At 40.3% G+C, this 15,100-nt stretch overlaps 1 protein-coding gene across 1 annotated transcript in view; it reads left to right on the top strand.

Moving 5' to 3' along the window:
- Positions 1-15,100, top strand: part of NMNAT2 (nicotinamide nucleotide adenylyltransferase 2) — a 116,487-nt gene that overhangs the window by 77,341 nt on the left and 24,046 nt on the right. The window contains exon 3 of the mRNA XM_073593365.1: positions 11,649-11,716. Within this exon, the coding sequence (XP_073449466.1) occupies positions 11,649-11,716 (68 nt within the window). The remainder of the gene's footprint in view (positions 1-11,648; positions 11,717-15,100) is intronic.

Raw genomic sequence — 15,100 nt, 5'->3', positions numbered from 1 at the left:
CTGCATAGGAGGGTTCTCGTGATAGCCCCCTTGAACCTTGGCCTGGCCCCGTGGCCTGTATTATATACACACTGGTCAACCTCAGGTGCTGTTTTGATTAATATATTTGTTGAGTCCTATGAATCTTTGGGTTTTTGTGTTGCCTATTCCCTAGGTATTTGATTGCTGGGAGTCATACCTCTACTCATCTCCCTAGTGGAATGTAATATTTTATTGGCATCCTAACTTTGTTATTATTTTCTTGGTTGTGGTATATAATGAACCTATTTGATTGTGGCATAGATGATCTGGTCTTATGATACCTACCACTGTTTGCCCTGATGTCTGTTAACTGTTGTCTTTTGTATGCAAACCTTTCTAACTCAATAAATATATTGTGAAAGAAATTAAAAGGTTCAGCAATGAGAGTTGATCACTTGTTCCCCACTGTCAACAGATTAGCTGCTGCAGCAGGGAGAACAGACAGACATGCAGGAGCTTGGAGTCATGTAAAAGCTGTTCTAGTTTATAACTCAAAAAACAGAGTTTATATACATATGAAGATGACAAATTGGCTGTACACTCAGATTTTGCGGTCAGCATGTGACATTGAAGCATTATTACACACCTAAACAGAAAGTGGCCTAATTGTAGAAATTGGCTTATTACATACATCACAAAATTCAAATACTTATGAATTTACCTTGAAATTACCCTAAAAAAATTAAAATTGTAAAATAAAATAAAGTCCTGCCTCAAAAGTAACTTGAAACTAAAATAGTGAAAGATAAGTAGAGGTGAAAACATTTAAAAATCAAGCTATTGTTAAAGGAAATCGGGGGGGGGGGGGGGGGGACAAGCAGATGTAATTCTCACCTAGGTGAGAATTGAAAACGTGGGAGCTGGTAGCTGTCACAAAAAGTTAGTGGAGTGGAGGAAACGGATCTGCAATACTTTCTATTTTGAGTGAAGGTTAAAGAAAACTAATAAAAAAACTTACATAGAATGCCCACTGCTAACCTTCTAAAATGCTAGTTCCTTGGCATGCTGATCCAGTGGTTTCAGTATATGTTGGCTCACTGGCCTGGAGTCAGAGATATTATTTTACATGATATATACTTGTTATGGGTTTGTTACTCAAAAATAATTGAATCCAGAGAAAGCCATGCAATTAGCATTTTGAGAAAGATGATACCCTTTTTTCTCAGATGACATGTTTACTTTAAAACATACATTCTCTGGGTTTGTTGGTGTAGCTTTACTCCTGTAGGAGCCGCAGGAATAGTGTCCAGGTCTTCCCCAAATGCTTGCCCTGCAGCCAAGAACACAGGCTCATTCACACAGTTCTTCAGTAGCCAGTCTGGGGGTGTTGTTTTTGTTTTTATCTTTGGAGAACTTGTATAGGGTTGAGGGAATTGAGTGGGATACTCCAAAAACCAAAACTATGTACAACTTGAAGACTGAGCATTCTCTTTCTGGACAAGCTGTAGTAAAGACTTAAGCTTTGGAACTTTGCAAACTCCTTTGCTTAGAGCCACAAGAGCAGAGTCCCTTTTATAGAGCAATAGATGGACTAAGCTCTTCAGAACACCAGCCGGTGTCCCTTTTAACTAGACCCACAGCTGACTTTTTGCAGCACCAGAGGGGTGGCAACAGCACAAAGGTCCCCAACATCTTCTAGAAGTGTCTGTACTCACTCAAGGCCCAAGGACAGCTAGTTTTCTCCTTCCAAGCGACACCTTACTCTACTAGACTAGATCTTCAGCGGACAGTCCCCCTCAGTCAGCTCTCTTTCTAGCTCCAGGGTCTCAGCATCTCAGGCTCTCAAGTCACTCACCTCATGACAGCAGACCTAGCAGCATTGCCTGGAAGGACAGCATGTCCTCCAGGCTGGACTAATCCTCTCCAGGAAAAGACCCAGACCCCAGTGTGCTTACAGAATTTATACAGTCTCCCAAAATGACTTCAGAGCCTGTCTCTCTGGGATTGGCCAGGGCTGTATTTAGAGTTTCCACCTCATCCCTTTAAACCCGAACACATATCAATTACACAGGTTCTGTGGCTGATTAAGGTGGTAATTAAACTCACTTGGTGCCTTATCTGCATTTAATTAGCCTCAGAACCTGTGTAATTCATATGTGCTCGGGTTTAAAGGGATGAGGTGGCAACCCTAGCTGTATCAATATTCATGCCACCATCTGCATAGCTCAACAAATATCATCCAAAAACCTCTCAAGCTCTCTGCAAAAGGAGCTATCAGATTGGCAGAAGCTGAGCACACTGAGCAGACCTGACTAGCAGAATGCAGCTGCACTGAGTACAGTGAGCAAATTATTCTTTTACCTAACAATCAAGCCACACTGCCTACAGGGTGCAAAGTAAATTTACCTATCGAACACATACTAATTCTATCTATCTAATCCTAGCACCTACCTAGGAGGTTATCAGGGGAATATAATTTAGTCAGTGTAAAGATCTGGTCACCGTATATTTGTATAAAAATAGCCCTGGCTGCAAGCTGCTTTCATTTCATTGCTTTAATACGGAAATGGAAAAATTTGCTCTCAGTAACATAACAATTCTTTATGTTTCATTTCCTCATAAAAATTAAATGGAACAGAAATGATTTGCTCCATGTACACCTTGCTTCATGCAGGTTTTACCATATGACAATCATACTGGTGCATTTGCCAGCAGTAAAGACCATCCCCTGAGCAATGATCTAAGGATTCTTTTGAGTTGTCTATTTCTTGTACTTTTTTAAATTCAAGATGTTGCTTATCTGGCTTCGTATACCTTCTCCCATTCTTTGAAGCACCAGTCTATCATCTTTATTCCTTTCACCTCTTAGCTGCTTTTAATATCATCCACTGTGAGAGCACCCAGTTCACCCCCCTTTCTTCTGCCATCGTGCTTTTAGCTCTCTTTGATGTGTATCAGTCTTTCTGCTGGATATTGTCAGTGTGCAACTCCATATTGATTATCTTTCATTTCTAATGCTGCACAATTTCTGCTCTTCAGCTCTTTCTGCTATCATCTCCTTTTCTATTTGTGTTTAGCATTTCCCCAATTTTAGTGCTTAGTGTTACAGTATTTACTGATTTTTATAGGACTGGTGGAAAGAAAAATGTCTTTCCTATTACAACCACTCAAATGTCAGGTTTCCTGTATTTTTGGGTGTGGCTTTGTGGGGAATATGGGTATTTTCCATTGCAGAGTGATGTCAGGGAAGGGTACTTGTGTTAAATTGCCCCATTGATAACTAGCTTTTAAGTAAGGTGCACATAGAAGGGTTTTGCATTGGGCAGAAAAAAAAAAAAAAAGTTTGGGGTGGAGGAACTTGACTGGCCTGCCTGCACAGAGTCCTGACCTCAACGTGATAGAACACTTTTGGGATGAATTAGAGTGGAGACTGCGAGCCAGGCCTTCTCGTCCAACATCAGTTCCTGCCCTCACAAATGCACTTCTGGAAGAATGGTCAAACATTCCCATAGACACACTCCTAAACCTTGTGGACAGCCTTCCCAGAAGAGTTGAAGCTGTTATTGCTGCAAAGGGTGGGCCAACTCAATATTGAACCCTACAGACTAAGACTGGGATGCCATTAAAGTTCATGGCTCTCCTGTATAGTGATATCCCAACCTTAATTTACTCATTGGTATAGATGCTCCAAAAGAGGCTTCCAAAGATTAAAGTGACACTAAACTCTGGTTGAAAAAAATCAACCAAGTCGATGGGCATTTGAGATTGTTGTATCCAGAGTGCACCGTATTATCCTATTGTTTCCAAGCTCCAGGAGCTCAACAAGGACATTACAAGAAGGCAGAAAAACACAGTAAGAAATGATTTAATGAAAAATAGATTACAGAAGAGACAGAAGGATCTGAGACATCCTACATCCAAAGAAAATCTCTGGTTAGTTCCTTCAAAAACTGTGTGCAACCATACCTAGAAGAATTGATGCTGTTTTTAAGGCAAAGGGTGGTCACATCAAATATCGATTTTAATCTGGATTTCTTTTCTGTTCATTTACTTTCCATTTTGTTAATTGATAAAATAAACTATGAACACTTCTATTTCTGAAAGCATTCTTAATTTACAGCATTTTTTCACACCTGCCTAAAATTTTGCATAGTACTGTATATGTAGCAGATGGGCTGAAGATGACCTAGAACTTTGACATTTAGTTTGTACAACTTACTGTTCTCTGCTGTCAGGTTCTCTTTTAGGTTGGAAAGGGAAGGGGCTTTTGCAGTGTGATTTAGAAAAAAAATGAGAAACATTTTTTGAAGATCAGTGGATGCCCACATGGTAACTTCCTACATCAGACTTTTCCTTTGAGGTCCTTTGAAATCTCTTCTGATCAGGCCACACTGCACTTCAGAAGTGCTGCTGTGAAAAGTGTGTACCCAAATTGTAATCTCCTCTGACTGGGCCAAGCTTGATATGAGCAATATTAATTTTGAAGAGCAGTGAGTGCCCACATGGTAACTTCATACAATACACCTTTTGTCTGAGGTCCTTTGAAATCTCTTCTGATCAGTCCTTATTGCACTTCAAATGTTCTGCTGTAAAGAGCGTGTACCGGACTTGTGTGTGTTTTTATTCAGCAGTTGTGATCAAACTCTGTTATGTCGATTTTTACCTACCTCACTTATACGCTTAATGATACATAGCATAAGTGATTAAAACCTTTTATTTATATATGAATCAACCAATGCGGTTGCAGCTATAACCCATGAAATCAATAAGAAATGATAATGGTGCTAAAATACAAAGATCTAATTTATTTATACAGAACAGAAACGTTAGAATAATCAGATATTACCAAATATAACATACTGATGTTACAAATACAGTGTTGCCAGTCTACAAAGATAATTAATGCAAAAGAAGATATGGTTACAATTGACATACACATGCTATCAAGGTATTAAGGCAAATTAATATCTAGAAAAAGTTAGAGAAAAGAAAAGAGAAATAAGATAATATGGATACATTACACAGACAGCCCTTACGTGACCATGCTTTGTTTAGACCATGAGCCTAAGAGAGCGCATCCCTGGCAGCTTTGATTTATGTGTTCCCTTTCTACCCATCCCTACCAATCACACCAATGAACTAATTTAATTGGTTCAGAGTTGGCATTGAATCCTGATTGGCTGAAATTCAATCCTAGTTGGCCATCATGCTTCTCACCCCCCCAAAAAAAAAAGTCTGAATGACAGTTAACTGGCCCTTGGTTTAGAAAGTTTGGAGACCCCTGGTCTAAGAGTTAAAAAATGTTCATACATAACCTTGTTTTTAAACTATTCCCTACATGCAAAGTATGTGTTGTTTGTAAAATATTGCTGTCTAATATTATAACTTACATCTAGGTCAGACCACAAGTAAAAGGCCATTCGTATAGAAATCCTGAAAATTAACATACTATTTCTCAAAACTAACATTAAATTAAAAATAGGGAAACCTAGGTTACATCATGGTAGCAGAGTTTTTTTCCTCTGGTTCCAAGCTGTTAGCTGTGACGTGATGAGGAAAGGACTTGGTCATGAAATAGGGTGTCTTCATTGGGAAAGATTTATTCCATTTGGTTGTATGTGTGGGGAACCATATTGTTCTGGAGAAGTCAGAAGCTTTTCCGTGACTATGGCTGTGTGTAGAAGACAACTGGTAGCAGGAGACCCTTCCTGGCCAATAAGTAGTGTGCAGATTGAGAAAATGGGATAAAGGAAAGAGTTTAATGTGTTGGAGAGATGCCTACATATTCTCCTATAGTAAGACCTGTTTTGGGCAGCCATATAGACTCTCTTTCTATGTAAGTGACCCTCCGTAGATTGTGTGGTATCTGAGGAGTACAATGGCTTCCATGTGCATAACAATTACATGCATGTCCTATTGTTTAATTTATCAACATAAATCATAAATGTAGAAACATGGGAACCATAAAAAATCAATGTGTATGGGGACCCAAAAACAATATGGATTTAACAGAAATTATTTTTGTATTACATTTGAGTTAAAATAGTGTGGTCAGCGTAGAAAGTTTAGTGGATATATCCTTTCATGTGGATAATTATTATCATTTCTTCTGCACTCCTCCCCAGAAGTATTAGAGAACATATAGTATAAAGAAATGCATTGCTCACCCTCCAGCTATGATTTCATCTAATAGATTCTGGCCTTGCTTATTCATTGACATCCTTACCAGAGATTCAATAAAAATGTACCGACTGTATTTTTAGTAACAATTTGGTATTTAGAAAAATGTTCAATGCGATAAGAATCTGTAACTGTTTATAGAATTGCTAATGAATGCTGAAATATCTGCTGTAGGGAGAAAAAAAAGATAACTATACAACATTAGTCATACACAATAACGTATACCATACTAATAAATAGCAACATTTGTTTACTAAAATTGTCACAAATGACAGAAGAAACATCTTACAATTAGTTACAGGCAAGTGTTTCTGGCAGAGGGCCTCTAGTATGCTCAGTGCAACCTTTGACCTTTGTGCAACAATAAGCATACAAGTGTCATCTATGGCAGAGATTGTCAGAGACTGTGGACATGCTATAGAGATTGTTGGAGACTTGGGATACATAGAGACTGTAGAGACATTAAATGAGACTGCTAAGGTTCACTTCCAAAATTTGTGCTCTATACAGAACCCTTAAAAGTGACTTTTACTGCATTTAATATTTCTCTCAGCAAGATCATTTTTGAAAATTAGAGGAGAAAACAAAGTGAAACGGGATGACAGAACATAAGATAGTGGGAAAAAAATAAAACAAGCCATTTAACTACTAGAAGCCAGTCTAAAGAATATTTTTCATTCACTGGCCTGAGCAATTACCTAAGCAAGACAAAACAGGGTACCCTCTGCAGGAACCCCAAGGACTGCACAATAAGTGGCAAAGGGCTGTAGGTTGCATACCAGGGCCCTAATGACTCCTGTGTGCCCCATGACTCCAGTGAAGCCCTAAGTATTCAGTGTTATTTGGTAATTCCAATGCTCCCTGTGTGCCCTAATCACTCCACGTGCACCCTTGAGTATCTTGTGTCATGTAGTGACCCCAGTGCACCCCTAGAGCATCCTGCTTATCTACTGACTCTAGTGCACCACCTCTTTATAAACTTTATTACAAACCTCTCTTTTTCTGATGGTTGTATGATTGCTTAGGTAGTGGTAGACCACTTTTCAAAGATGGTACCACTTCCCTTGCTGCACTCAACAGCACCCTTGGCACCCATCTTCATCTAGAATATCATCAGGCCTCATGGCATGGCAGCTCACATAACCTCTGACTGTGGTTTCCAATTTACTGTCCGCATTGGGGAAGGTCTCTGTAAGTCTCTGGATAACTCTTTGCAGTTTTTCTCTGCCTCAGACTAATGAACAAACTGAAAGGATCAATCAGTCCTTGGAACAATATCTTGCCCTTTTGGCTGCCCATAATGATGATTAAGTTGCCCTGCTGCTTCATGCAGAATTTGCTCATAAAACCTATTCTAATATTAGCATCAAGAAGTCAAGAATTCATATCTTTTTTGCCATTTCCTTCTTCCCTGATGATTCTTATACTCTTTGCTATGTAGAAAGACTACCCAAATTTAGTGGATGGGGTTTGGTATGCCACCAAAACATTCATGTCAAGGATCCCTCTCTGAACGTTGCCTCATGTTATATCAGACCTTGTGTCATCACCACAAAGATCAATTCAGTCTGCTGCAAACTTTGCCACCAAATCTCAAGTTACCTTCTTTCTTTCCATATGTCACTGCTGAAACCTCTGACCATGAATAAATTCTCTTGTCCTTGATCTGTAGCTATTCACCCAGCTGATTCAGCTCAATAATACAAACTTCACCAAACCCTGGAAACCAATCTTTCTTGTGCAAAACCATGATGTTAAATCCTCATATTTTTTAGGCACTTTCGGGAAAGTGGATTAAGTTACTTACTGAGCATGCATCTTCTTTATCTTTAAATACTTGCCTATGTTTCAGTTTAAGCTATTTCCATGATCACTGTTCAAGGTTTTCCTGTTTCAAGAGTGCCTTTCTCTTGCAGTGCCTTTCTCTTGCTACTCTTGCATGCAGCTGATTTAGCATTTTTTTATTTGTGATTGAAGTGATATTAAACCCTCAGTTTTTAAGCACTTTCAGCTGCTGATTTAATCATTTACTGTGTATGTGGCTTCTTTATCATTTAATCCTTGCCTGTGTTTCGGTTTAAGCTGGTGTCAAGACCGCTGCTCCAGGATTTCTGTTTTAAGCTGACTCCTTCCTCTTGCAGCATCCTATGGAACCACCTTTGCATACCCGATCTAGAGTTGTGTCTCCCTACACTCCGTTCATCAATAGAAACACAGAGCCCCCTAGCCAGAGATGGCAACGTACTCCCCTGCTCCTCCCTTATCCTCCCCCCTCCCCATTCCAAGCCAAAAACACTAGCTGAAGACTGCACTGTCTACTGTTAACTCTTTCCTGTGAAGACAGGAAGTGTAGGAAAGGAGCACTGAAAGAGCAAGAGCCAGCAACATTGAAAGTTGTAAACTGCAAGTGTTTGGCTAAGAAGATTAACAAATAGTTTACTGGGGAATGTTAATTTTATTGTGCTCAATGTTAAGCTAAATAACACTGAGGGTTTATTACTCCTTTAAGTACCTAATTGACTGGAAGGGCTTGGGCCAGAAGAAAGATCCTAGGTCCCCGTATCTGATGTATTGGCTCCCCTCCAGGAAAAAATCAATTTCAGCTTTCCATTGAAACAAGGACATCAACGGATGCAGAGGCGCTTACTTCTCTGGGGATTTAGAGAATGGTCTCCACTTCTGCATGCGACTGCTGGTAGTTCTGGTTCGTACCCAGATTACTGGCACTGTGACAAATCAGGAAACAGATCTTCTTAGTAGTGCCATGCGAAATTGTGAGTTGATGTAGAGGGTTCTTAACTGTAAGAGTGGCAAGGATGTGGAATTCCCGTCCATAGGCGGTGGTCTCAGCAGGGGGCATCGATAGTTTCAAAAAACTATTAGATAGGCACCTGAACGAGCGCAACATACAGGGATATACGATTTAATACTGACATATAATCACACACATAGGTTGGACTTGATGGACTTGTGTCTTTTTTCAGCCTCACCTACTATGTAACTATGTATGTAACTATGATGTGTGACTCAGCATTTAAGCAGTGCATCACCATGCTACAACCAAGCCCCCCTGTTGCAGGCCTTACCTGTATCCTCATGAGTCCTCGGCCCTCCAGAGAGGCCTCGGAGAACCCCTTGATTCCTATTGTGCTTATTAACCCCCCCTTCTCAGTTGAACCCCTGAGCATCCAAGTGTCATCTAGTGACTCCTGTGCGCCCCCTTTGTGCTCCATGACTCAAGTGCACCTCTGAGAATCCAGTATCATTTAATTACTCCAGTGTACCCCAGTCACTCCAGATGTACCACTGAACATCCTGTGTCACCTAGTGACCCCAGTGCACCCCATGTGTTCTGTGACTCCAAAGCACCTCAGAGAATCCTATGATATCTATTGAATTTAGTGCACACAAGTGCACTATGCTTCCTGTGTCTCCTAGTGTGCCCCATGTCATCTAGCAACTCCTAGTGCACCATTTGTGGTTCTGTGATACCTGTGCCTCCATGCATCCTCCGATACGCTTCTGCACAATGTGGCCACTCCTTGTCTGAGTGGATATGGACAGCTCTCTGTGATATTGCCATTGTTAAACTAATGAAAAAGCCAGCAGCCCAATAGCCTCTGACCTCATTAGAGTCCATATGCCTGAAAAAGCTAATGAAGCTTACTAAAGCCATTGGATCATGGGAGAGCACCGCTCCAAAGTGATCACCTCTCCTAAGAACAACTGTCTCCGCAATCAGGCAGGGTGCTGGCTCTGTTTGCAACAGAGATAATGGAAAAATAGAACGCTGGATAGCCGCACTCCAAAAAAGTTCACCTTTATTAAAAAAGCAATTGGATCATCATGATAGCCAGACCAGTAGCATTTTAAAGAAGAGGGTTCAATTAATTTATATGCAATAAACATTAGGCATGATCGTAACTATACATTTTTGCTTCTGTGAAGGTTCAGTGAAAAGCTCAAGTTTTCACAAAAATTATGCAGTTTTAGCTATATTCATTGAAAACAATTGGGAAGGTGAAATTTAGGTGGTTTTGGTGTTTTTTCTGAAGGTTAGGAACCAGGTACCAAAAAAAGCCCCTAATTAGTAGGGAACATCATGTTAGATATTGAAGACGAGAGGAACCTTCATGCTAACTCTAAATCTTTGTTTGTTAATAAAGTCATGTGATCTCCATGTCAGCTCTGATATGGCATTCACATAACAGGGTTTATAAACAAAGGGTTAAGGTTAGCATTTGATTTATTTTTTAACAAAGCTATTGATCACCATGTTAGTGCTGTAATGGTGATTACAAAATTTCTAAGAAAACAAAGGCATGTGCTTTTTTTTCAAGCATATTTTGCATAAGCAGTCCAATAATTTACAACAAAATTTCCGCAAGGACAAGTTGGCAGTTCTACTTCAGAATCCGTTTTGGCAAAATTACTCAGCTCATCCCTAATCAGGGCCCATTTTTCATTGTCTGCAAATGTTAAACATGAAAAATGATTTCCAGCTATGAAAAATAGTTCAATTATTTCTCAAGTTTTTATAAAATCTGACCTTGTAGTACAAAACAAAAGTACAGAATGCTATTAGAGATCAGATAAAAGATCAAATACCATCTTTTAATATATTAGCCAATATGGGATTGCCAGAACTAGAAGATAGACAAAAGGCGCAAGCGATGCTTAAAGCGGACCTTGCAGTGCAGTGCAAGAGCCACGTTTATTGTCTGGGCTCCTTCCCTCTATATACAGTACATTGCCTGCTGATAGTAGGTCCAAAAGCTACCTGTAAAGAACTTAGATTTTATACCTACCTTACACCTGTCTTCTACCCACTGTGCCTAGATGAGGATGATGTCACTCTACTTCCGATTAGATCCTGGGGAATATAGAGCAGTCCAAATCCCACGAGGAAATACTGGAGTGGCCTTCCCTGCTTTTCACAGGAATCTTCCTGTAATAATGATGCTGTCACACCCAGCAATGTGGAAGATGGACTACACTAAATATAAATCTACCTTTTTTATTTTGACCTAGTATTAGAAAGCTATTTATTCAAGAGAAGAAGCCTGGACAATGTATGTGGACCATGCATTATACTGCAAGGTCTGCTTAAACCATCCCTTGTAACTTTTCTCCATCTACCTATTTCTTCTGTTATGTCCTAGTTTTGGTGTATTGGCTAACAATTTAAGAAATAGTATTTGATATTTTATCTGGTCTCTAATGGTATTGTGTACTTCTGATTTGTACAAAACTGGGTTAAATATATGGAGACATGCAACTCTTTGGAATTTGATTTCCATTATTTAAGCTGCTATGTATATTAGCCAATGCTGAAAAAACTACTTATTCTATCTTTAAAGCTTTAGCCTAATGAAAAGAGAAGAATTTCTGTGATCCTCATTTCTTTCACGCCAACAGCTTCTAACAGCCCTAAAATACAAGGATCAGATTAAATTGTTTTCAATAAATTTTACACATCATAATTTCAAACCCTGTTTACTCTTTAGGGCCTGGTTTCAAGTCGGCATCGTCTCAGCATGTGTCAGCTGGCTGTGCAGAACTCAGACTGGATTCGGTAAGCAAAGGTCATGTAATCAGGGAATTAGGACCTAGATATTTAGAGAGTAAAATGAAGAGAGGTTGTTGTGTTTTGTCTTATACATTTACTGTTTCAGATTTGCCTAATTTAAGCTTCTGTCAGGTTTCTAAATGATGACAGGTAATCTGTAGGTGTAGCAATTCTGAAGAAAGAAAGTTAGTTTGTAGGTGTAAGCATTCTAGAGTAGTACAGGCTATCTGTAAGTGTAGGACTTTAGATAAATACAATAGGTAGAACTGAGTAGAGGGAAGGAGGTACCGCATCCCAAATATATAGAAAACTCTTGGTTATAGTAGATCCTGTAGTAATCCTGATTTTCATGGTGCCACCAATGAACCAACCAAGTTAAAATGACTATCTTCTACACTTTTCTCCTGGATTGGCTTCATCTGGAAGTTTATAGTAGCAGGGGCAAACTATTTCATACTAATATAGTTATGCCCCTGGTACTATAAACTTCATGTTGAAGGCAAACCAAGCAAAAAATATAGAAGCGAGTACCTAAGGCGATTTAGCTCAACACCATTGACTTGGAATTGTATTGTTTACCGTGCTTTTCTATGTTTGGAAAATTCAGCTTTTATGCTAGATTTTACCTTAGGATGTAAAAAAAAAAAAGTTTGTCATTTTACCTTATGCAAATGTTTGGTTCATTGTTGGCACCATGAAAATTCTTCTTCTACTATAACCAAGAGGACTTTAGATAAGGTTATCTCTAAGTATAGGAATTATAGAAAGGACCGTATACCTTTAAGTGCAAGTATTCAGGAGGTATACATTTTATCTGTAGGAGTAGCAATTCAAGATGTAGACAGGTTATTTGTAACTTCAGAAATTCTAAATTAGGATAGGCTATCTGTAGATATTGGAATTCTGGAAGAGGATAGGTTATATACAGATACATAAATTCTGGAAAAGAACAGGTTATTTTGGGTTACAAATCTGGAGAAGGACAGGATAGCTGTAGAGCAGGAATTCTTGAAGGGGACAGGTTATATGCAAGTGGGCGGGGTCTACTTGCTCTGCACGCGGCGGTACCTTTCACACGGAGCACGCTCATCAATGCCTGGGACCAGGCAGAGACTACGGTCTTGTGAAGAATATAACATTAAGGCAGTTCCCTGACTTGGAGATGAGCCTTTACATTGTGTGTAGTAATAATACAGAGTTCCTCGGATAAGTGCTGTGCCAGGTCACTGCACACTGTATCTGATGTATGTTGCATTAGGAGGGACGTGCTGAGCCTGTACCCACTGCACCAGTCCAGCATACCTCTGTTACCTCACTCCCAGTAACAGAATGGGGTGCTGCGGAGCACTAACGTGGACCTCATGCATGCTCGATATTAACTACTTCACTTCCTGTACCTATGTGACCAGGCCATAAATCTCCCTAACGTGGATTCGGTTCTGGTTGCTATTGGAAACTGACCACTAAGGAGGGAGCCATACAACGACCCCCTTGCTACCAGAGGACCTGTCCAATATGAACAATGTCCATTCCCTAATCTTAACTTTAGTTGTGTGGCTGCCCGGGCATTCCTCTATGGGGTGGTAGTCCATGCTGTTATTTGCCTTTATCGCCTGTTCGCAGAACAACAAACATTATGCGGTGTTCATGGCAAATTCGAAAGTCTATGGGACACTAACATGAAAAACCAAAAGTGCTCATTTTAAAGGCTTATATGCAAGTTATTGCCAAAAAAAATGTATGGGGACCCAGGTCCCACCCCAGGGGACATGTATCAATGGAAAAAAGTTTTAAAAACCGGCCTTTTTTAGGGAGCAGTGCTTTTAATAATGCCCATGTTTAGAACAATGCCACAGCAAAATGAGATTTCTAAAAAAAAAAAGTAATTTAAAACTGCTCGTGGCTGTAATGAATTGTCAGATCCTGGCAATATAGATAAAAATCATTGAAAAAAATGGCATGGGTTCCCCCCCAGTCCATTACCAGGCTCTTTGGGTCTGGTATGAATATTAAGAGGAACCCTGCACCAAAATTAAAATAAAAAATGCGTGGGGGTCCCTCCAAAATCCATACCAGGCCCTTCAGGTCTGGTATGGATATTAAGGGGAACCCTGCTCCAAATATATTTTAAAAAATGGCGTAGTGGTCCCCCCCAAAATCCATACCAGATCCTTATCCGAGCATGCAACCTGGCAGGCCGCAGGAAAAGGGGGGGATGGGGAAGTACCCCCCCTTCCTGAACCATATCAGGCCACATGCCCTCAACATGGGGAGGGTACTTTGGGGTCCTCCCAAATCACCTTGTCCCCATATTGATGGGGACAAGGGCCTCATCCCCACAACCCTTTCATAGGGGGGGGCCGGGATCTGGGGGTCCCCTTGTTAAAGGGGGCTTCCAGATTCCGATAAGCCCCCCTCCCACAGACCTTCACAACCACCGGGCAAGAGTTGTGGGGAGAAGTTGATTTGGGGGGGACCCTAAAGCATCCTCCCCATGTTAAGGGCATGTGGCCTGGTACGGTTCAGGAGGGGGGTGCTCTCTTGTCCCCCTCCTTTTCCTGTGGCCTGCCAGGTTGCATGCTCGAATAAGGGTCTGGTATGATTTTGAGGGGACCCCACCTCATTTTTTTTTTTTTTAATTGTGGCTGGGTTCCCCTTAATATCCGTACCAGACCTACAGGGCCTGGTATGAATTTTGGGGTGACCCCCATGCATTTTGCTTTTTTTTTATTTTGGTGCAGAGTTCCCCTTAAAGCGGGGTTCCACTCAAATTTTTAACTTAATCTTACCCCCTTCAGTTAATTGCATAGATGTTCAAATGCCGCACGAAATGTTTTTTTATTGCTGTAATTACCTTTATATTGTACTTTATTGTGGCACTTCCTGTCTCTCCTCCCATGGTAGTAGGCGTGTTTATTGCCTTTCCCCGGCGCCGCACTGTCTCCTGGGAGCTTAGTGTCAGGCTTCCCAAGATTCAGTGCGGGAACAATGATCATGCTTGTGAACAAGCTGTGAATGAACAGCATTCACCGCATCCAGGAAATCAATGCTTGTGGGATTCACATGCCCACAAGCAAGATGGAAACAGCCAGCATCACATTTTTAAAGTTATTCTTCAGTACGAAAACAGACAGAGGTGGAAATATTACACCCAAACTGTGAGTATTATTTTGGGATTAGCAAAGTGTCTCAATGACCTAAAAAAAAAAAAAAGATTGGTCGCCGGACTCCCACTTTAATATTCATACCAGACCCAAAGGGCCTGATAATGGACTGGGGGGGAACCCATGCCGTTTTTTTCAATGATTTTTATCTATGTTGCCGGGATACAACAATTAATTAAAGCTACGAGCAGTTTTAAATTAGATTTTTTCCATTAGAAATGTCATT

The sequence above is a fragment of the Aquarana catesbeiana genome, linkage group LG07 (assembly GCF_042186555.1).
Source record: "Aquarana catesbeiana isolate 2022-GZ linkage group LG07, ASM4218655v1, whole genome shotgun sequence".
NCBI lineage: Eukaryota > Metazoa > Chordata > Amphibia > Anura > Ranidae > Aquarana > Aquarana catesbeiana.
The sequence above is the reverse complement of the archived record's forward strand: the minus strand, read 5'-3'. Positions and strand labels throughout refer to the sequence as shown.